A 24,028-nucleotide genomic window follows, 5' to 3' on the forward strand; every position below is an offset into this window, starting at 1 on the left:
GCCACTTCTGGTTTTCTGGTGGTTTATTGGAGATAGGAGTCTCACGGTCTTTCTTGCCCGGGCTGGCTTTGAACCGCGATCCTCAGATCTCAGCCTCCTGAGTAGCTAGGATTATAGGCGTGAGCCACCAGCGCCCGGCTCAATGGAGTTTATTTTTATAAACATATAAAGCTATGTGAAACTTGAAAATACTGAAATTCTTTAGGCACTTCTACCAGTAGACAGAAAATTTTTTAAAAAACTTAAAATATCTTTGAAGAAATCAGCTAAAAACAAAAACTGAAACATATAACAACAGTAAAAAATAGTAATGGGCATGAAAATAATTATGTTGAAAAACTGGGGAAGAATACCGTTTAACCAACAGGAATGATGCCAGTACACATTATTAATAAACTGAGAAATGCTTTTATTTTCCATTTGTATTCTTTGTTCAAGTGAACCTGACATTAAATGAAAATAAATTGCTTAAATTAATTTCAGAATTTAAGAATATTTTTAAACATTCCCCCCATATACATAGGATTAGTAAAATTAATTCCTCTTAACGTTGTAAGAACAATTTTTTCCCATATGCTGTACTCCTAGCACTCAAACCCTCAGAAGCATCATGAGTTTGAGGCTAGCCTAAGATACATAAGACCCTGTCTAAAAAGAAAAGAAAAAAGAAAAAAAAAGATCTGGGATGACCAGATGTCTTTTATTTGTCTAATATAGTACTTAGATTTTAATTTTTGCCTTTTTCACAGGATTTCTATTAATGGAGAAAGCCCAAAACATCGGTCATGGCATACTTTAACACCAATAGCTGATGATAAGCTTTTCCTATTTGGTGGACTAAGTGCAGATAATATTCCATTAAGTAAGTAAAGTTTGCCATACAATGTTGTCTCGTGGGCTGGGGAAGGTGGCTCAGTGGTAGAGCTCTTGCCCTGCATGCATGAGGCCCTGGGTTCTATTCCTCAGCACCACATAAGCAGGAAAAAAAAGCTGAAAGTGGTGTTGTGGCTCAAGTGGTAGAGTGCTATCCTTGAGGTGAAGAGCAGAGGGACAGCGTCCAGACTCAGAGTTCAGTCCCCACGACCGGACCCCCCCCCAAAAAAAAAAGTTTTCTCATTTTTTTCTTCATTGTATTTCATATGTATAGTAAATATCTTTTTCTCCCTTTGTCTTCAACTCTGCTTGCATATGAGAGGGAGAGAGAGAGAATGAGAAAGAAAGAAAGAAAGAAAGAAAGAAAGAAAGAAAGAAAGAAAGAAAGAAAGAAAGAAAGAAAGAAAGAAAGAAAGAAAGAAAGAAAGAAGAAAAACAGAAAGGTGGAAACCTCTTTGCTTTTGTATTCAGTTTCCAAAGTATAGAGGAAAGGAAGGGCTGGGAAGGTGGCTTAGAGGTAGAGCGCATGCCTTGCATGCCAGAGGCCCTGGGTTCGATTCCTCAGCACCACATAAGCAAAAAGAAAAAAGCCGGAAGTGGCGCTGTGGCTCAAGTGGTAGAGCGCTAGCTTTGAGCTGAAGAGCTGAGGGACAGTGCCCAGGCCCAGAGTTCAGGCCCCATGACCGGACCCAAAAAACAAAAAAACAAAGAGGAAAGGAAATATTATGAACCTAGCTAAATTAAAGCCCCTTTCCACTGTCATATTCTGTGATTCTGTGTTCTGAGTTTTGATCCAGATGCTTGTACTGTAGGCTAGAATGTTAGAATGTGGATTAGAAGACCAGCCTTGCCTAGGAGCTCTTGAAGTATAAGGTGAGAAGGACAGTTTCTTCTCCTTTTTTCCCCAAATCTATAAGCAAACTTCTGTAACTCCTGTTGCTGCTAATCCCAATAGCTATGTGTTTTGTAATGCAGTTATACTTTCAACAGTAAAACTATGGCATTAAGGTACTTCTTGATTTGAGATATTGTCTTTTTTCCCCCTTCTTTCTTTTTTGCTAGTAACAGGGTTTGAACTTAGGGCATTGTGTTTGCTAGGCTTGCTTGCTCAGCTTGCACCAGCTCTAGACCCACTTTCAATCCTATGTATTGTATTTTCTTAACTCAGATATTTTCCATAACTAGAGATGTTTTTATTAAGAAACTTTATATATCATTAAAAACCATTTATATAATTTCATATAGAACCTAGAGATAACTATTTATTTTTATTGAGGCTCTCATCTATATTCCTAACTTTTTTTTTTTTTTTGGGTGCGGTCGTGGGGCCTGAACTCTGGGCCTGGGCGCTGTCCCTCAGCTCTTCAGCTCAAGGCTAGCGCTCTACCACTTGAGCCACAGCGCCACTTCCAGCTTTTTTCTTTTTACTTATGTGGTGCTGAGGAATCGAACCCAGGGCCTCATGCATGCAAGGCAATCGCTCTACCACTGAGCCACCTTCCCAGCCCCTATATTCCTAACTTATTCAGTGGCTAAGATCTGGTGGATCATAGTGCAAATCCAGCCGAGGCAGGAAACTTCACTAGATCCCATCTCTAAGATAACAACAACAATTTAAAAAAAAAAAAAAGCAGGGGCTGGGAATGTATGTAGCTTAGTGGTAGAGTGCTTGCCTAGCATACATTCTCAGTACCACATAAACAGAAAAAGCCAAAAGTGGCTCAAATGGTAGAGTGTTAGCTTTGAGCAAAAGAAGCTCAAGGATAGTGCCCAGGCCCTGAGTTCAGGCCCCAAGACTAGAAGAAAACAAAAAACAAAAAACCAGAGATGGGTTTAAGTGGAAAGCAGCCATCAAGAACAAGGTCCTTAGTGTAAATAAATAAAATAAAATTGTATTAATTTTAAAATTCATTTAGCATTGAAAGTACATTTGGAAGTCTGCTGGCCATCAAAATCCAGAAGCTGGTTGGAAAAAATAAAACATTTCCTAGTTAGGGATATCAGGTATTGTGTAGATTATTATTCTTTCCAAATTTGTGAGGATTTTAGGTAGAAGAAATTTGAATCTAAGAAAACTAGCATGAGCCCCAGGCACTGGTGGCTCACGCCTATAATCGTAGCTACTCCGGAGGCTGAGATCTGAGGATCGCTGTTCAAAGCCAGCCTGGGCAGGAAAGTCCGTGAGACTTCTATCTCCAATAAACCACTAGAAAACCAGAAGTGATGCTGTGGCTCAAGCGGTAGCATGCTCCCCTTGAGCTGAAGAGCTGAGGGACAGCACCCAAGCCCAGAGTTCAAACCCTACGACCAACAAAAAGGAAAAAAAAAAAAAGAAAAAACTAGCATGTATACATTTCACTGAATGTTTAATACCATAACTTCATGAAATCTAGTGTTTTAAATTCTTATTTTTTGGTCATTGGCCTCTGGGAATTTAATGGCCTTAGTCTACTTGGTTTCCTCTCTCATAGATTCAGCTTAAGATTTAATCATGTGAATACAAAAAAATATTTTAGCTGTGTTGACTGTGATAATGGCAACGTGGTTATGTAACAGAGGTGTCCATTTTGTTGAACAACGCATACTCAAGTGTGTATGTGGAAATGATATAAAATCTAGGATTTGACTTAATAACTCAGCAACAAGAACAACACAAAGAGATGATTTCAGTACATATGGCAAAGTCACTGTCTTTTTTTTAATGCTTGGAATTGAACCTAGAGCTGTGTGTTAGGTGCATGCTGTACTGTTGAGCTACATTTCTGTCCCAAAACCTTGATAGTTGTTGAGTCTGGGATATATGGCTCATTCTGCTTTTATATATGTTTGAAAATGTTTATGAAAAAAATTACATACACACAATATAATTATATAAATATAACACAATAACCTTGAAAATTAAAATTATATCCCAGACAACTAATGTTAATTTCTGAACTTGTCATAATGTTGCAGGTGATGGATGGATTTATAATGTCTTAACAAATTGTTGGAAACCACTTATACATTTACCTAACACAAGACCTAGGTAAGCTGAGAATTTGACAAGTGATAAGATAGTTAAGAATTTTGAATATTAAAAAATATAGCACAGAATTTATAGTATTTGTCATTGAAATTATAAAGCATCAGGAAAGATAACCTTTCAAATAAACTTTATGTTATCTAAATAATTTTGCTTATAGCTAATTGTTAGAAATTATCGTTTTCTCCCTTATTTGCTTATTTGAACATGTTTTTCATTTAGATAAATGAATAATCGTGACTGCTAAATATGGAAAGCATAAGATAACTTAAAATGGGATGTTAATTTTTTTAAATGTTAATTTTTTTCTAGTTTTTTTATTGTGAAAATACTGTACAGAGGGATTACAATTACATGGGCAAGCCGGGCACTGGTGGCTCACGCCTGTAATCCTAGCTACTCAGGAGGCTGAGATCTGAGGATCGCGGTTCAAAGCCAGCCTGGGCAGGAGAGACCGTGAGACTCCTATCTCCAATAAACCACCAGAAAACCGGAAGTGGCGCTGTAGCTCAAGTGGTAGAGCGCTCGCCTTGAGCTGGAGAGCTGAGGGACAGCGCCCAGGCCCAGAGTTCAAGCCCCACGACTGACAAAAAAAAAAAAAAAAAAAAAAAAAACAATTACATGGGCAAGATAATGAGTACATTTCTTATCAAGCATTGTAGCCTCCTCCTTTGTTTCCCCTTCCCATCCCTTCCCATCCTCCCCCCACCTCCCACCTAAAATATTAATATTTTCTAGCAAGTAAACCAGAATAGTATTGGCTTCAGTAGTAGTTGTTTTTGAAGAAATTTAAAACAATTTAATGAGGAAATTTTTTCATGTTGATTTAGTAGATAGTCAATTATTTTTCTTTATTAACTTTATTTTCTTTATTAACTGGTATATTCATTCATGTGAACTTTTGAAAAAAAATATATTATCTGTTGTAGAAATAGCATGTTACTATTTGACAATAATGAACAACACAATAGTATTGTAATTCTTTTTTTCAAATTTGGTTGAATAGTACAATAAAAAATATCTTAATAGGCAATTCAGATTCTGCATATAATAATAATTATAGCCAATAACAAATTTTATTCTTTTTTCATGCTATACATTGTAGAACTTTTTAATTGTACATTTATACCAGATGAAGTCAGTTTAATAATAATTAAGTAAATTTATGAAAAAGACCTAAAATATGTAGATATACTTTTGTAGGTGTCTCTATATTAATAATCTTAATATATATTTAGAATCTATCATAAGCACAGATCTGATTCTTATTTATTTTCATGTATGCAAATAATTGTAATATGTTATTTTAATAGTTCTAGATCTTTTAAAACGTGTATTTAAAGAGTTTTATATTAAGATATGGCAGACAGGAATTTTGATCTTTGCTACTGTTTAGCTTTCTGGCTTTAAATTAAAAACAAAAACAAAAACTTGAAAGAAATTGAGCATCATTTTTCTCCTTTCAGAAATGAGAGAGTTTAGCTACCTAATCTGTAAGGTTTTTTTAAATTATATGAATACATTAATTGTAGTAATACTAAAATATGTTTAATTTTTAAATGACTTTTATATTTCAACCATTATCTGTAATTTGAACAAAACAACTATTGTCAATAATATACTAGTTAGAACTAGAGCTATGTAAAGAGATTTCTTTTGATTCAACTGATGTGTCATGTAAATAATATGCTTTATTAGAATGTTTAGGTGATAAGTTTAGAGCAGCTGTGAGAGAACATACACTGTCAGTCTGTAGAAAACACATCAGTTTGCAAGCTAGATGTCACCAAAATCAAGGCAGGAAAGGCTTTCCAGTGTTCTTCGGTGATGAAGTCCAGGCCAGAGTTTCCCTCAGGCAGATAAGACAGAGGCAGATCTATCTTCAGGTCTGAGGTGAGGAGGAGAACAGGTGGGATACAGTTGAGTGTAAGGAGAATATATATGTGTATATAATGTTAATGAAAGTGACAATTTGCTTAAAATCTAAGTGCATTTTGTGCAAACGTTTCAGAGTTATAATTTGAAATGTAAACTATCCCATACTCCCTTTAGAATTCTGAAGCAGAGCTTCTCAACTCAGCACTACTGACATTTTGAACCAAAAAATTCTTTATTGTCAGGGTGTCCTGTTTACTGGAGGATGTTTGGCAGTATTGTTAGCCTTTGCCCCTAAATGTAAAGAATACTACCTTTCCTCTCTCCAAATTGTGGCAACCAAAAAATAAATTTACAGATATTATTAAATATCTGTAAATCTGCCAGGCGCTGGTGGCTCACACCTGTAATCCTAGCTACTCAGGAGGCTGAGATCTGAGGATCACAGTTCAAAGCCAGCCCGGGAAGGAAAGTCCGTGAGACTCTTACCTCCAGTAAACCACTAGAAAACCGGAAGTGGTGCTGTAGCTCAAGCGGTAGCATGCTTGCCTTGAGCTGAAGAGCTGAGGGATAGCGCCCAAGCCCAGAGTTCAAGCCCCAGGACCGACCAAAAAAAAAAAAAAATCTGTAAATCCGTCTCCCTTTGAGGGACAGATCACCCCTGATTGAGAACCACTGTTGTACACTGTAAAACTCTTTTCTAGGCCTCACCTTAGACAAAACAGTGCTGTAGCCAGGCATTGATGGCTCACAAACTGTAATCCTAACTAATCCTAACTACTCAGGAGGCTGAGATTTGAGGATTGCAGTTCAAAGCCAGCCCTGGCAGGAAAGCCTGTGTGTGAGATGCTTATCTCCAATTAACTACTAAAAAGCTGGAAATGGGTTTGTGATTCAAAGTGGTATAGCCTAGCCATGAGTCCAAAAGCTCAGGGACAGTGCCCAGGCCCTGAATTCAAGCTTCAGGACTGATACCAAAAAACAAAACCAAAAAAAAAAAAAAAAAAAAACTGTATAGGTGGCTGTCAGCAAGGACCTTTTTATAATGTGTCCATAAAAAGTGTCAGATAAAATTTGTCTAGAGCCTTAAGTTCTGTTGAATACTATTAGTATTGCCAAGGTCACCCATAGCCTTCTCCCCAGGAAATCAATCTAATACTTCCCATATGCAAGAGCATCCATTGCATTCCATCTCTTTTTACCAAATCCGTCCTCTAATCTCCATATCCTACAACACAAACTATATTCTTATTGAAAATTTATGCCAATTATGTTCCAACATATGATTTGGAAAATTAGACAGAATATTTCCCAAACAGCATATCTAATGTTTCATTTCTATCCTGAGTCACAAATGCATTTGTCACTGGATATGTGTGTGATTGGTAGAAAATTTGGCTTAACAAATTGTACATATTCTCACTTTACACTTGTGGGATTAAAGTAAAAAGGATTAACGTGCTGAAAATGTTTATATTATCACTTGTCATCTATTTTATTACCAAATAAAAGTTACTTGGGAGGTAGAGATCAGAGGATCATGATGCAAAGCCAGCCCGGGCAGAAAGAAGTTCGTGAGACTCCATCTCAACCAATGGCTGGGTATGGTGGCACACATCTATTATCCCATCTACATGAGAAGCACAAAGGCTGTGCAGTTGTCATCCCCAGTTATTCAAGGGAGCATGCTAGGCCAGTCTGGGCATCAAGTGAGACCCTAACTAATGCAAAAAGGAGCTGGAACTCGGTACCAGTGGCTCACGCCTATAATCCTAGCTATTCAGGAGGCTGAGTTCTGAGGATCATGGTTCAAAGCCAGCCCAGGCAGGAAAGTCCATTAGACTCTTATCTCCAATTAACCACCAGAAAACCTGAAGTGGCGCTGTGGCTCAAGTGGTAGAGTGCTTGCCTTGAGCTGAAGAGCTCAGGGACAGCACCCAGGCCAGAGTTCAAGTCCCACAACACTCCCCCCCCCAAAAAAAAATTGAAAAGTACTATTTATTTGCTATATGTTGCTGGGGAGATTAGAGACAAAAAAATAACAATGACATATGGTATTCTGTACCCAGACTGACGGGTGATTTGAATATAGAAATGTGAAGGGAATGCTACATTGAATTTGTCAGCTGGTGAGGGGCAGAGAAGGAAAGAAAGGGAAAGTATGATGATAGTAGTAACCTGGCCGACACACTAGTAAAAGGGCCAGGAAAGGTGCCTATCGCAGCAACAGAGGGCACAGTTTCTTTTGAATTTATATTATTTCAAGGATAGTATGCATGAGATGAAGGGTTAGAAAGGTGGGAGATATAATAGAGCTTTAGGAATCATTTCCTTAACTGAAATGATGTGATTTCATGAACTCTAGAGAAATGTTTAAGTCTATCCCCATTTGAATAGATTAAATCTTGAAGTATGTAGTTTGGGATTGATTTATATGCCATATACAGTTTCTTCCTTCATAATATTTCACTCTGTTTATAATTTCACTTATAGGTTATGGCATACAGCCTGTTTGGGAAAAGAAAATGAAATAATGGTATTTGGTGGAAGCAAAGATGATTTACTTTCTTTGGACACAGTAAGAACATCTTGTATATTATATTTTCTCTGAGTAATTATGCTACTTAAAGTAGCATTCTACCATTTGAACTCTAAATTTAACTTTTTGGTGATCAATTGGAGATAAGAGTCTAACATACTCTTCTGTCCAGGTTGACTTCAAACCTTGATTCTCAGAGCTCAGCTTCCTTAGTAGCTAGGATCACAGGTGTGAGCTACTGATGCCTAGCTAGGCCTATTCATTTCATTAGCCAATTATTATAAGAGCTTTTAAAGCATGATTTTCTCTTTGAGCCTTATCATAGTATGAATGTTTGTAATTCTATTGGACTAAAGAATCTGTGTATAATACTTGATGTATAAAAAGAATACCTACATGTATGCTTAATATAATAAAAAATTCCCATGAGATTTACCAAGATAGGACCTAGAACACCACCAGTACTGTCAAAGCTATCTCTTTATTCCTTCTGAATCTTACCCACTAACTACTTTTTTCAAGTGGAAGTTATTTTTTTGAAGTGCTTAAAGTTTGTTTGCTGTTTATTTATTTATTTTTTTGGCCAGTCCTGGGGCTTGAACTCAAGGTCTGGGAACTGTCTCTGAGCTTCTTTTACTCAAGACTAGCACTCTACCTCTTGAGCCATATCTGCTTTTCCTGTTTATGTGGTACTGAAGAATTAAACCCAGGGCTTCATGCATGCTAGGCAAGTATTCTATCACTAAGCCACATCTCCAGCCCTATTTAAAGTTTATTTTATTTGTCTTTTATGTATCTTTGCAACTGCCTATGTTGCAGTTTACATTAGAAGTATAAAGTATTCCAATTTTAAAATGTGATAAAAGTAAACCCAATGGAATACATGAGCAGCATTTAGAGAGTATTGTTTCTTTACTGCTGGCCCATTGGAAGCTCAGAAGAGGCTGGCCACATTCATATGTCATATATTATGCAATATAGGAGTTTAAAATCATTCTGGTTTGTGTAAGGCACTTGAGAGCAAGGAGTCTGAGTGGTCAGGGACAGGGCACAGGGCAGAATCTAGCCAAGAGGGCAAATGTCTCTCTCATGTCCCAGGTAAAAGTAATTCAGCAAAGTAGCAAATCTCAAAAAAAAAAGTTTTTCCTCTCCAGGAAATTTGGTTTGTTTTATAGTCCTGCGGCCACCAACCTAGATACCGTACCTGTGATGGCTGAGTACCGGTGGCTCATATCTGTAATCCTTACTACTCAAGAGGATGAGGTGCTGAGGATCATGGTTCAAAGTCAGTCTGAGCAGATAAATCTGAGATACTCCTATCTCCATTTAACCAGCAAAAATCCAGAATATAGGTGTGACTCAAGGGGTAGAGTACTAGCCTTGAGCAAATGAACCGAGCAAGAGTCCAAGGTTTTGTGTTCAAACCCTACTCCCAGCATATTAAAAAAATGTTGTATATATTGAGAGTTATAGAGCTTTTGTTAGCTGAGGATTTAGTGTTTCACTACAAGCTTAAGGCCACAAGTTTGCATTTAATTAAATAGCAAATTTTTTGCCTATAGCATGCACCATGCAACAGCACTACAAAAACAACAATAACGAACAAACATAGTTTGCTTTCATGGTTTGTCTTTTCTCTCTTGGAAATTTTATTTACAAGCTGGGTATGGTAATACACTGCTATAATTCCAGCCCTTACTCAGGAAGTTGAGGTAGGAGGATCTTGAATTCCAGATCAGCCTGGGCTACATAATGAGATTCTATATCAAGCAAAACAAAATAAACCAAAAAGAAATCTTTATTTAGAATAAAACTTTATCATTAAACTAATAATTTTATTACTAATGAGTCCATGAGACACTTATCTCCAATTAACCAGAAAAAAAAGCAAGAAATAGAGCTGTGGCCCAAGTGGTAGAGCACTAGCCTTGAGCACAAAGAGGCTTAGGGACAGTGCCCAGGCCCATGATTGACAAGAGAGAGAGAGAGAGAGAGAGAGAGAGAGAGAGAGAGAGAGAGAGAGAGAGAGAGAGAGAGAGAGAGAGAGAGAGAGAGGATGAAGAAAGAAATAATCTAGAGGGAATAGGCTGGAGGGTAGTTTGGTGGTGGTGGTTGGTTGGTCTGGCATGTCTCATACCCTTCAAGGCCTGACTTGGATCCCCAACAGAGCAATAGGGCCCACCTAGAAAAGAGAGACAGAGGGCTGGGAAGGTGGCTCAGTGGTAGAGCGCTTGCCTTGCATGCCTGAGGCCCTGGGTTCGATTCCTCAGCACCACATAAGCAAAAAGAAAAAAGCTGGAAGTGGCGCTGTGGCTCAAGTGGTAGAGTGCTAGCCTTGAGCTGAAGAGCTGAGGGACAGCGCCCAGGCCCAGAGTTCAGGTCCCACGACCAGACCCCCCCCCAAAAAAAAAAAAAGAAAAGAGAGACAGAACAAAGAGATTTTAAAAGAAGAGTTATTTGCAGAAATAGTTCTTTAAAAAGTATACTAATTACTATTACCATTTGTGTATGTGTGTGTGTGTCTATGTCTGTCTGTGTGTGTATGTGTGTGCTGGTCCTGGGGCTTGAACTCAAGGCCTGGACACTGTACTTGAGTAAAAAAGCTCAAGGACCCTACTGCTCTGCCACTTGAGCTGTAACTCCACTTCTGCGTTTTTTGGTGCTTCATTGGGATAAAAGTCTCATGGATTTTCTTGCCCCAGTTAGCTTCAAACTATAATCCTCAGATCTCAACCTCCTGACTAGCTAAGATTACAGGTGTGAGCCACCAGCACCCACTACTATTATCTTTTTTTATGTTGTTTGTGGGGCTTGAACTCTGGGCCTGGGTTCTGTCCCTGAGCTCTTCAGCTCAAGGGGAGCACTCTACCACTTGAGCCACAGAGCCACTTCTGGTTTTCTGGTGGTTAATTGGAGATATAAGTCTCATGGACGTTCCTGCCTGGGCTGGCTTTGAACTGCAATCCTCAGATCTTAGCCTCCTCAGTCGCCAGGATTATAGGCATGAGCCACCATTACCTGGCTTTACTATTATCCTTTTTGTTTGTTTGTTTTATTACTATCATTTAAAACTCACTATTATAAAATAATTTATTTCTGATTTTTGTATTTACAATTATGTAGACTATTACATAAAATTTGGTCACTTAAATTTGGTAACTAAAGTTTGAGGGTAGCAGTTATGTGTATGTATATATGTATGCTTGTGTTTGTGTATATATGCATACATTTGTGTTACCAGTGAGAGATTTTTTTTCTCATTTATATTTTCTTTTACATTTATAAAATGGAAAAAGATCTACTACTGCACTGTTATTTTTATCAAAATTACTTATCAGTTCTTCTTTATGTTTATTAGGGTCACTGTAATGATTTATTGATCTTTCAAACACAGCCTTATTCACTACTCAGGTAAGTAAAATATTTTTATATATATCACCTATGAATATAGGATAATTTCTTTCTTCCCCTTTTATGGAAGGAGTTATATTTTTAGGTAGTTTATGACTTGAATTCAAGAAAATGTTAATATCTTCTTAAGAGCACAGTCAAATTTGTAATGGTGAACCGTGTATCGTTATGATTTTTCAAAATGAAAATATACATTACAATCACATTTTTGTTTTGTCAAGCTGCTTTTAGTTTACATGGTAATGTAAAACTGACTTTTTAATATTTTAAGTTTTTGAATCTCAGAATACATCCAATAATATGTATGTTATTTATAATATATGTTGTTATGCATGTGTACTTATACATACTTAGTATATTTAACAATTTTTATTAGTATAAATTAATTCTATAAAGAAGCTTCAATGTGGGCTAGGAAGGTGGCTCAGTGGTAGAGTGCTTGCCTTGCATGCATGAGGCCCTGGCTTAGATTCCTCAGCACCACATTAGCAAAAAAGGCCAGAAGTGGCGCTGTAGCTCAAGTGGTAGAACGCTAGCCTTGAGCTGAAGAGCTGAAGGACAGTGCCCTGGCCCAGAGTTCAGGCCCCACGACTGACCAAAAAAAAAAAAAAAAAAAAAAAAATCTTAAAAAAAGCTTCAATGTGATATTTATCGCATGCATATAATGTACTTTGATCAAACTCATTCCATCTATATTACTTTCTTAACCCTTTCCCTCTTCCCTTCTCTTGTCATTTTTTTTTTTTTTTTGAGACAGTCTTGTTACATAAAACAGAGACTCACTTGGAACTCAGAACATAGCCCAGGCTGGCCTTGAACTCAAATCTTTCTGCTCAGCCTTCTGAGTGCTAGGATAATTCAGAATAAATGTTGGCTTTTTGTTTTTTAGCCCCACAGCTGTTATTTAAAGCTGGTGTGATATAAAGTATCTTGTCTCATATACTTTTGCTCTTAAAGGATTATACATAACTAATTATCTTGACAATGGGTGAAATCCTAGAATTTGGGAGGCTGAGGCAAGAGGATCAAACATTCAAGACAAGCTTGGACTACATAGCAAGACTCTGTCTTAAAAAAAAAAGAAAAAGAAAAAAAGAAATATATAGTTTCAATGTTTAGTGAGAGAATTGTGGGAAGAGTCCCTGTTTTCTGCCTGTGAGGCTTGCTTAGAAGGATTTGAAACAAGTAGAATTTGCCCAGTGAGTAGGTATGAGTATTTATGCAATGAGTGTAAGATAGGTGAAGGCATATGAGGGAAAAGGATGCAGATGGCATGCTGTTTTTCTAGGAATATACTGTAGCTTCCAGATGTTCTACAACTTGAGCCATTTGAAAACCATTAAACCAGCTCAAACTAGCTTCCCTGAAATCTTTCTTTACTGTTCCATGTATAGTGTGTTAGTTCACAAATTTGTCTGCATGTTAGAATCTCATTGGGAGCTTCAAAAAGTATTGATGCCTGTCTTCTATCCCCAAGGATTGTTATTTAATTGATATAGATATGACCTGGATTTTAGAGTTTTTGAAATATTTCAGTTTAGTTCTAATGTACAGACAAGTTTGGAAACCACTGCTATAATGACTTATAATGATTTGTATTGTGACTCAACTTTCACTATGAACGTAACTACTCTCCTTAACTAGATTGCTATTCTTCATATACAAGGATTAAGAAATACTTGAGTGTCCACATGGGAAGGCACTGTGCTATGAGAGGAAAAGGCATGGCCAAGGAAGGAGGAGTATATTTGTTTACATGCTGATGGGAAGAAGACAATAGGGAGTAAGTTGTTGGAAACAGAAGATGGTGAAGGAAAATTGACAGTCATGAGGAGGTAAATTTTAGCAGTCAAATTAGTCCTTGACTGGAAAGAGGATACTTTTAAAATAGTAGAGGGATGGGGGTGTAGCTCAGTGATAGAGCACTCATCTAGCCTGTTCAAGGTCCTATATCACAATAATAAATTAATTAATCAATTCAAAAAGGAAGTATGAATCTAAAGACAGAAAAAATTATTGGTTGGAGTAGAGCACTGAGAAAGTTTAAGTCATCTAATCAGGAAAAAGGTAGGTGTGATTTGAGCTTTAAAAGGGGATAAAGATTTGAAATAATTCCTGAGATTGCCAAAAAAGATGCAGACCAGGGATATATAACAGTGACATTCAGATAACAAAGACTGTAATTCATACTTGGTAGCACTGTGTCTGCAGAAGCATGATTTTCTTTAGCAACTCTAAGCAGTCTATGTCAAGTAGAGAGAGATAATTGAATTTATCCATGGTTGGACTTTAGCCAGGATGGTATAACAGAGAAACAGTGGAAGGAGATTCATGTTGCTGGTAAAAGAATTAGAGAGCAGGTACACTAGGCTGGATAGGAAAGTCAGGTTAAAAAGCTGACGTCTTACAATTTGGAAAAATAAGAAGAGCCAATGAAGTAAGGGAGTCAGGTGTGCTGGTGCACAGTGCTACTCTAAACATCTGGGAAACTGGAGAAGAAGGATTGTGAATTTGAGGCCAGTCCAGACTATAATACAGAAAATGTTTAGATAGGTGTCTGTGATTCATGCCTGTAATCCTAGCTACTCAGGAGGCTGAGATCTGAGAATTGTGGTTCAAAGCCAGCCCGACAGGAAAAGTCCAGGAGACTCATCTCCAGTTAACCAACAGAAAACTGGAAGTGGTACTGTGCCTTAAGCGGTAGAGTGTTTGCCTTGAACTGAAGAGTGCAGGGACAGTGCCCAGGCCCAGAGTTCAAGTTCCCTGACTGACCAAAAAAAAAAAGAAAATGTTAAAAAAAAATGGCGGCCCACACCTTTAATGCTAACCAGTCAGGAAGCTAAGGCCTGGAAGATTAGTTTGATGCCAGTCTGGGCAGAGTCAAGAATCTCATCTCCAATTAACCAGCAAAAAGCTGGGCTAGAGGCCTGGCTTAAATGGTAGAGTAAGAAAGCCAAGTAAGAGTGTGAGGCTGAGTTCAAGCCCTGATACTAACACTGTCTCTCTGTCTCTCTCCCTCTCTCCCTGCCCCCTGTCTCTCTCTTTCTTTGTCTGACTCTGTCTCTGACTCTCTGTCTCTGTGTCTCTGTCTCTCTCTGTCTCTCTGTCTCTCTGTCTCTCTGTCTCTCTCTCTCTCTCATATACGTACACAGATTTGGAGTAAGGATTTAGGGTATAAGAATTAAAAGTATAGTCAGGTGCCAGTGGCTTATGCCTCTAATCCTAACTACTTGGGAGGCTGAGATCTGAGGATGGAAGTTTGAAACCAAGGCCAGGCAAGAAAGCCTGGGAGACTCTTATTTCTAATTAATCACAGAAAAAGCTGGGAATGGCACTGTGCTCAAGTGGTAGAGTGCCAGCCTTGAACAAAAGGAGCTCAGGGACAGCACCTAGGCCCAGAGTTAGAGCCCCAGGACTGGCAAAAAAAAAGAAAAAAAAAGAGAAAAAGATGAGTTAAAAATATAAAAGGATTCTAGCTCATGATAAGAATATAGAAGTTCAAGATTTTAAAGGTAGAATTTTATGGGTAAAACTTATAAAAAATGAAAAAGGTTTCAACACATATATAAAAATCAGTCTCATAAGACAGATTGTGGCCAAAGTCTTGGATGATGAGAGGAGAATGAGTGGTAAGTAGTAGATGAGAAAGCCTGAAGTGAAATTATCAAGCTTAGCATGGTGGCATGGTCTCAGTTATCCCAGCTATTCAAGAAGTCAAGGCAGGAGACTCGAGCATCTATGGCTAGCCAAGGCAAAAGTAGCAGAGAAGCCCTGTCTCAAAAGCGAAACAAAACCCTAAATGGGCTGGGACATAGCTCAAGTGTTAAGAGTACTTGCCTTCCATACACATGTCCTGGAGTCCACCTGGAATACCTCAAGTAAACAAAACAGCAATTTTTATAGATTTTAATTGGAACAAAGACAGAAAGTAAGAGTAAGTAAAAGTATGCATAGGTCACACAACTATTATTCCAGTCAGATGCTAAGCATTTATTTTCCCAGTACAAAAGAGAGGTTTGGGAGAGGAGGGAAACAGACACGGATGGGGAAGATGAATCAGTACAGAAATGTGAGCAGGTGAGATGGCAGACAATAGATGGGCTTTTGTTGAGGCTGGACTGAGAGTAGCCACCAGGATCTCCATGGCTACACACTCCAGTGCCCTCATGATGCTGAGCAAGGTTTGATACATCACATCTTAAATATAGCAGAATTTAATATTTATTGCCCAGATCACAGCCAACCTGATCATTTGATTTTAAAATTCAGAAGACATTTAGCACTTACTGTGTTGACACATATGCTGAGAGAAAACAAAGAAGAGGAGGGCACAGTTCATGTTCTCAGCTTATATATAATCTATGGACTTCGAGATTATGCCCGTCATGGATATATTTCTTTTAAAGAAAGAGCTGTTATTTATTCAGATTTTTAAATTGTTTGCAGTTATCAAGAAAACATATACAATATGAATGTAATATGAGAGCAGCATAAGAAGGGACTTGTCTTTGGAAGGTATGACCCATTAGTGAAATCAAAGGGCCCCAGAAAATTACAAGCTCAAGTTCTTTCTTGTTGGCTCTCTTTTGTATTGCTCCTCCATTCCTCACTTTTGACCTGCTCTTTCTGGGTCAACTTCAGTCACATGAAGAACTCCAGTGCAGTCACTTATGGAAGGAATTTGGGGCAGACAGGTAACTTTGGAGAAAAATAGATATCACATACTTAATCTTTTTTTTTTTTTTTGGTCGGTCATGGGGCTTGACCTCTGGGCGTGGGCGCTGTTCCTCAGCTCTTCAGCTCAAGGCCAGCGCTCTACCACTTGAGCTACAGCACCACTTCCGGTTTTCTGGTGGTTTATTGGAGATAGGAGTCTCACGCACGGTCTCTCCTGCCCGGGCTGGCTTTGAACCACGATCCTCAGATCTCAGCCTCCTGAGTAGCTAGGATTACAGGCGTGAGCCACCAGCGCCCGGCTTCACATACTTAATCTTAAGGCAATGGAAGAAAAAGACAACTATCAGAGAAGGCTAAATAGTTATTGGGCTAAATAAAAGACTTGTGGAAATTGATCTGCTTCAGATTCACCTGCTTTGAACTTAACTGGAATGTGTCTCACTATAAAGCACGTGCTTTACATGTGCAAAGCTCTTGCTTCCATCCTCTGCATGGGGGAAAGAATGAAGGGAAGAAAGGACAGATGGAATTAAATAGCTAGGTGTTCAAATCTGTAACCCTAGCTTTTTTTTAGTGCCAACTATTTGAGAGATAGAGATAGGAGGATCCAGGTCAGACTGGCCTGAGCAAAAGTGTGAGATGATATCTGAAAAACAACTAAAAGCAAAAAGAGCTGGGATGTAGCTCAAATGCTAAAATGCTAGATTAGTAAGCATAAGGTCTAGAGCTGAAAACTTTAGGACCACAAAAAAAAAAAAAAGAAATTAACTCTGAATCTTTTTTAAAAAGAAAATCAGAAGTATATTTTATTTTTAATTATAAGTATGACCACATATTAATTGTATAAGTTAGTGGGATTCACTGTGAAATATTTCCATACATGCATATATCATATATGAATTGATCCCGTCCATCACTTTTTTCTATTCTTTTCCCATGTCTTGTCTTTCTCCCTGAAGTCTGAATCTTTTTAATTAAAAAATATTATGTATGCTAAGTTGTATTTTCTGTTTCAGTTGGATTTTGGTCAGATATAGACTCTGTGCAATAAGAATACACAGTTAGCCTGGCACTGGTGGCTCAATCCTAGCTACGCAGGAGGCTGAAATCTGAGAATTGTGGTTTCAAGCCAGCCTGGGTAGTAAAGTCAATGAGACTCTCATTTCCAACTAACCAGCAAAAGCAGAGAGTGGAGGTATAGCTCAAGTGGTAGAGTGCCAGTGTTGAACATTGAAAAAGCCAAGTTAGAGTGTGTGAGGCCCTGAGGTCAAGCTCCAGTGTACACACACACACACACACACACACACACACACACACACACACACACACACACACACACACACACACACACACACACACACACACACACACACACACACACACACACACACACACACACACACACACACACACACACACACACACACACACACACACACACACTCACTTGTGCTCTAGAAAAAAGTTTTTATAATGATTTTTATTTTTAATTATACTTAACTATAGGGTGGACGATTTAGCTTAGTAGTAAGGTGCTTTCCTAGCATTCAATCTGCATTTGATCCCTAGCACTGCTATAAATATTTTATATTATACCTTTTGCTTCAAAAACTAATAATTTTATTATGTTTTATTTGCAGGTCATGCCTTGACTGCATTGGTAAAAATGCTGTCATTTTAAAGAGTCAGATATCTTTATTACCTCCTAAACTTCTGCAACAAGTTCTCAAAAAAATAACATTTTGGACTGCAGCTAATCACAGAGAAGAACAAAGAATTCAAAAAGAAGAAACAGAAAATAAGCATTAGTGGATCAGTTCCAACTGAATTGTTATATTTGCTATTTGTCTAATATGTTTAAACATTTTAGTCAGACTGTACATTTACCACCCTCCCCTAATTGCAGGATTTACTTAAAGGATAAACTTTGAAACAAAAATATTCTGTTAAATTGATTATATGGCATGGAATATATGGAAATAAGACTTGAGTACGAATTAATTTATATTTACATTTGTAAGCTGACTTTCTTACCAACTATCAAACAAATAACCTTTCTCAAAGTAAGTACAATTTTAACAACTCAATGTGTACTCTTTACTGAAAAGTTTTTGAGAAATTAAGGTCTTCAGACATCTCCTAACATAATTGCAGATGTAAATATAAAAACACTACATACCAACTTTCAAAGAGAATAAACTTTCTTATTACACTAAAATTATACCTAAATGTTGTCTGAAATGACTGATATTAAGTAACAGTTAAAAAAATAAAACTAATAAAGCTAGCCCAAAATTATACAACAGGCCAGTACCAAGATAGAGTTAAATATTGAATTTTGTCCTTTGTAGCATTTACCAAGTAAAAGGCACCATCCTCACCTTTCCTCATCTTTTATTTCAGCAGAGGAAAGATGTCAATTTTGTTTCCATTACCCCTAAGATTAGTTTGTCCAGGTATAGCTGTATATGTAAAGACCATGTTTTTAAGTATATAAAATGGAGGTTTATTTATCACACAGGCCTGGAATATTCAGAGACATATTAAAATACGTTTGTCTTGGAAGAGTGCTTCTAAAGTCATTGTGTAAACATTTCAGTGGGTGATGCTCTATAGACTTGATGTTCCAGATACTAACATGTTCAAACTCAAATATCTCTTCAGTATTGTCACTCATACAAAAATGAAAACTATATATTTTTCAAGATGAAACTTTTGTTATAACAACATATGTGATGTTTTTCATCATATTATCATAGTCATGCTTTCATTGGCTTATTAATAATGATTGATTACTAAAAACCTTGGTATATAAAATTATTCTCCATTTTATCACCATGCAAATTATCTCTAAAACTTTAAATGCTATAAAGTGAATTTCTATACATATATATAATTTATAGTGACAACTGTAGTTTGTAGTACTTCATCAAATTTCAGAGATATCTTTTATATATGTATTGTATTTTGGATGTGTAAAGCTTCTATTTATGTATTTGAATATTTTGTGTTTATATTTTATTGTACAAAGTATACACAATTACTGTTTCATAGTTTTGTCACTGTGAACCAATCATTAGAGTTGATTACAAAAAAAAGTTAAATGTGAATTTTGATTTTTTTCTATTATTAGTCTTTGTAACAGGGTGGAGAGTGTATTTTATAACTAATGTCATCTTAGAAGAAATTATCTTACTATGAATTTCAAAAGCAACTTTTAGGGCTGGGAAGGTGGCTCAGTGGTAGAGCGCTTGCCTTGCAAGCCTGAGGCCCTGGGTTCGATTCCTCAGCACCATATAAGCAAAAAGAAAAAAGCCAGAAGTGGCGCTGTGGCTCAAGTGGTAGAGCGCTAGCCTTGAGCTGAAGAGCTGAGGGACAGCGCCCAGGCCCAGAGTTCAGGCCCCACGACTGGACCCAAAAAAAAAAACAAACAAACAAAAGCAACTTTTATATTTAAAGCAAAAATGTATCAAACCTGATTGGAGCCTGTCAGGGTGAATGCCTGTAATCCTAGCAACGGGGAGACTAAGGAAGGAGGAAGTCAAGTTTGAGGCTGGTGGGTTACCCAGTCAAGTTTCAGGGCAGCCTGGGATATAGCTAGACCCTCATTTACTTCATTTTATTTTATTAAAAAAATTTTTTTTTCTTGTCAGTCTTGGGGCTTGAACTCTGGGAATGGTCACTGTCCCTGAGCTCTTCAGCTCACAGTGAGCGCTTTACCACTTGAGTCACAGCACCACTTCTGGTTTTCTGGTAGCTTATTGGAGATGAGATTATCATGGAATATCCTGCCCAGGCTGGCTTTGAACTGTGATCCTCAGATCTCACCTTCCTGAGTAGCTAGGATTACAGGCGTGAGTCACCAGTGCCCGGCATTAGACCCTGTTTTAAAGCAAAACAAAAGAACATTATTGTATAATGATGGACAACACTAACTGAACAAACTTTTCTTTTGAACAAACATCTTTTTTTTTTTTTTTTTTTTGTCAGTCATAGGGCTTGAACTCTGGGCCTGGGTGCTGTCCCTGAGCTTTTCAGCTCAAGGCTAACACTGTACCACTTGATCCACAGTGCCATTTCTGGCTTTTTCTGCTTATGTGGTGCTGAGAAATCGAACCCAGGGCCTCATGCATGCAAGGCAAGCAATCTACCACTAAGCCACCTTCCCAGCTCAGAACAAACATCTTTAAATACATTATATGAATACCTTCTCAACCCCTTATAAAATGTCTATGTTTTTCCTTCCCTTCTTTTTTTTAGGTTTGAGACCAATACTCCACTTGAACTGGGTTTCTGCTGCATTTGCTCATTGGCTAGTGCTCTACCAACTGAGCCATGCCTCCAACTCCAAAGTGCCTACGTTTTTATTGGAACATAATAGTTTATTGGAACATAAAATAGTTTATTGGAACATAAAAAATCTGGATTAGTCCCCTCAAAATACTCATTTGGGCTTTAAGGCAATGAAATTCCATATATCATCTCGAACACATATAAACCAGTGCTATTATTTCCTTCCTTCTTTGTTCTTTCTTGATCTGAGACCCTACTGCTATTTGACTAAATATGCTATGCTGCTTCAAATAATCATGTGTCAGTGGCTAAGAGTGGTGCTACATGCCTGTGATCCCAGATACATGGGAGGGGGATTGCTTTCTGAGTCTGGTGTGGGCTTGAAAACTAAAGTAAAATGGGTTGAAGGTTTAGTTTACATAGAGCCCTAGGAAGCGTGAGGCTTGAATTCAAACACTACTACTAAAAAAAATCATGTATCCTAAAGTAGTTTCTTTTTCTTTCATTTTTTTTCTTTTTCTTTTGTGCCATCCTGGGGCTTGAACTCAGGACCTGAGCACTGTCTCTAAACTTCATTTGCTCAAGGCTAGAATTCTACCACTTGAGTCACAGCACCACTTCTGGCTTTTTCTGATTATGTGGTACTGAGGAATCAAACCCAGGGCAAGCACTCTACCACTAAGCCACATTCCCAGCCTTTTTTTTTTTTTTTTTTTTTTTAATAGAGCACTCTACCGCTTGAGCCACTGCACCACTTGTATATTGTTTTGATTGACTTGTGTGAAGAAAATCTGGCTTTACATGTGTCACATGATAAGATGTGAGAAGATGACAAACAACAATGGTTCTATAAGGTATTGCCCAGTCATGTCATGCCATCTTAATTTGTGTAACTATACTGGATGATGTTTATATAGTTCCACATCCCTTGGCTCATTTTTAAAGCATATCCTCATTATTAAGTGACATAAGTCTGCATATACTTAGAAAAGACAGTTTCATAAGGAACCTTGAAAAGATCTCTAGATATCCAGAGGGCTTGGGACATTTTCACACTTTGAACTCAGCTTACATAGTAAGTGTGTTTCAAAAACTTGGTTCATAAATACAAGAAAAGTATAGTTTGACACATGAATAGCAATTAACTATGTCAAAGTCACTATTATAGTGGCTTATAAAATTGCACATATACACATGCTATCAAACTTACATTAGTTGCACTTCATGATTATTTTATGATGGCACAAAAGTGACATGCATTCAATAAAAACTATATGTCAAATGTCTAGTTTTGGTCTTTTCTTGGGCTGGCAATGTGGCCAGCATGCTTGTTAGGTAGTGATGGCCAGCAGTGGCTGCCAGCTAGCCATGTAGTCCTAAAGGCAACTGGGCTTACTGTGCCACTATTATGCTCAGTAGCTGATTGATGGTATTTTCTGATTTATGATACATTTCTGACCATGATTAATGATACATCTCTGATTTATGATATTTTCAAAATAGCTGTATAAAGGAGTTACAATTGATTTATTTTCAACTTAACCTTGGGATATTTATTGGGATATAACAAAATTGAAGAGCATCTATCTATACACATTCAACTCTACCTAAAATTGATCCTGTACCCAGGACGTTTCTGGGACAAAATTCAGTTCCCTATAAGCTGTGGCCCTATAGCATTCTGAGGATAGAATATAAAATTTGGGGGCTGGGAAGGTGGCTCAGTGGTAGAGCGCTTGCCTTGCATGCATGAAGCCCTGGGTTCGATTCCTCAACACCACATAAGCAAAAAGAAAAAAGCCAGAAGTGGCACTGTGGCTCAAGTGGTAGAGCGCTAGCCTTGAGCTGAAGAGCTGAGACAGCGCCCAGGCCCAGAGTTCAGGCTCCATGACTGGACCCCCCCCCAAAAAAATATAATGTAAAATTTTAAGTTTTTAGTGATATATGTGTGTGTGTGTGTGTGTGTGTGTGTGTGTATATATATATATATATATATATTTTTTTTTTTTTTTTTTTTTTTTTTGCCGGTCATGGGGCTTGAACTCTGGGCCTGGGCACTGTCCATGCGCTCCTCAGCTTAAGGTGGGCGCTCTACCACTCAAGAAGTGTTGAGAGTATCATTTGTCAGGTGTAGTTCATCAATTGAAGTAACTGTTAGCTTTATCCAGAGGAACAGGCTTGAAGCATGCATCACGGAAGTTAGAATCCTACTCCAAGCTTACAATCTAGCAGTGTAGAGCAACGACAGTCCAGAGATTCCAGGATGGCTTCAGCGATTTAAGAGCAAAGGAGAATTACAGATAAGGGAATTAAACGTGGCCTACGAGAGGGGTATCCCGCGGGTTTCCCTGGGTATGTTTTAAGAATCAGGCTTCTAGGGACAGGGACAACACTGGTTCTAACCATGGTAATTGTGTGAAGAACTGAGCGAGTGCCGATTTAAGGAGCCAAGGCCATTCAGGATCAGAGATCATGGCCAGGCTATGTGGGGTCTCACCTTGCGTTAGGGTAGGAACTTTGGATTCTAAGTGAAGTGAGCCAATTCAGGGGTTTTTAAGTAAGGCAAGATTTACACGGTTTACGATAAACCGGGCATCAATGCGATGGAACAATTCTGGCTGCAGGTGCGGCGGGGTCCACGCGGGGCGGAGCGCAGTCAAGTTTTCCACAGTAGTTGCTTCCTCGTTGGACGCTGACATGAATCCTCTCGTCACAGGCCAGCGACAGAGGTTTCAGGCTATGAAAATGGCAGCGAGGACAAAGATGAGGATGCGTGGTGTCCTTCCAACCAGAGCTGATACCCGGGAGGCGGCTTCGGGCAGGGATTCAGGCCGCGTCCTACCCCAGGCCTCCTTCACAGGCTCAGACTGAAGAGACACACCATGTGTGGGCAGGATCGCCGTCCACAATTCTGCAACTCGCCCAGCAAAACAGCAAACGCCCGGGGCGGGCGGCGCCGGCGGCCAGGACGGCTGCGCGGAGCCCCGGAGGCCGCGGGCCGCGCGGCGAGGCCCGACACACGGCCATCTCGCTACCACCTCCGTCCCTGGGCCAAGTCCCCGAAGGGCGGAAAGACAAGCGTTTGGGGGAGGGAGAATTCCCAGGCCGACCTCAAGCTCCACCAGCCAATCCGCCGGCCCACGACGGCCCCGGCGTCCCCGCTCAGGCCTCCGGCAGGGTGGCCGCGGTGGGCGGAGCCGCGCAAGGGGCGGAGCTCAATGGCACTTCCGGGGCGCGGCTAGCCACTTCCGGTCGCGGCGTAAACAAGCGGAGGGGCCGCTGGAGGCGGGGCCCGGGTGCTCAGTGCGCGCAGCCCGCGGCGGCTAGCTCCCGTC

General features: G+C 38.8%; 1 protein-coding gene and 1 long non-coding RNA gene across 11 annotated transcripts in view; one reads left to right on the forward strand and one right to left on the reverse strand.

Annotated features, from left to right (window-relative positions):
- Nucleotides 1-18,219, forward strand: part of Klhdc1 (kelch domain containing 1) — a 41,861-nt gene extending 23,642 nt beyond the window's left edge. For 3 of the 10 annotated variants that reach the window (XM_070027648.1, XM_070027633.1, XM_070027656.1), the window contains 5 exons: nucleotides 750-862; nucleotides 3,829-3,901; nucleotides 8,267-8,351; nucleotides 11,671-11,723; nucleotides 18,041-18,219. In XM_070027648.1, coding sequence (XP_069883749.1) covers nucleotides 750-862; nucleotides 3,829-3,901; nucleotides 8,267-8,351; nucleotides 11,671-11,723; nucleotides 18,041-18,209 — 493 coding nt within the window. In that variant the 3' untranslated portion in view covers nucleotides 18,210-18,219. Of the gene's footprint in view, nucleotides 1-749; nucleotides 863-3,828; nucleotides 3,902-5,596; nucleotides 8,209-8,266; nucleotides 8,352-11,670; nucleotides 11,724-13,367; nucleotides 13,559-18,040 lie in introns of those variants that run through there. The other 7 variants (XR_011373068.1, XM_070027664.1, XR_011373074.1 and 4 more) reach the window with 7 other exon arrangements.
- LOC138830861 (uncharacterized) lies at nucleotides 5,559-23,986 on the reverse strand. Its single transcript, XR_011373075.1, has 3 exons — nucleotides 23,191-23,986; nucleotides 20,229-20,282; nucleotides 5,559-5,786 (listed from the first exon to the last, which is right to left on the reverse strand). It is a non-coding gene; the product is annotated as an uncharacterized lncRNA (long non-coding RNA).
- Nucleotides 23,987-24,028: the final 42 nt, after the last annotated feature.

This window comes from Dipodomys merriami, unplaced genomic scaffold, assembly GCF_024711535.1.
Source record: "Dipodomys merriami isolate MVZ:Mamm:240054 unplaced genomic scaffold, mDipMer1.0.p SCAF_1, whole genome shotgun sequence".
NCBI classification, from domain to species: Eukaryota; Metazoa; Chordata; class Mammalia; order Rodentia; family Heteromyidae; genus Dipodomys; species Dipodomys merriami.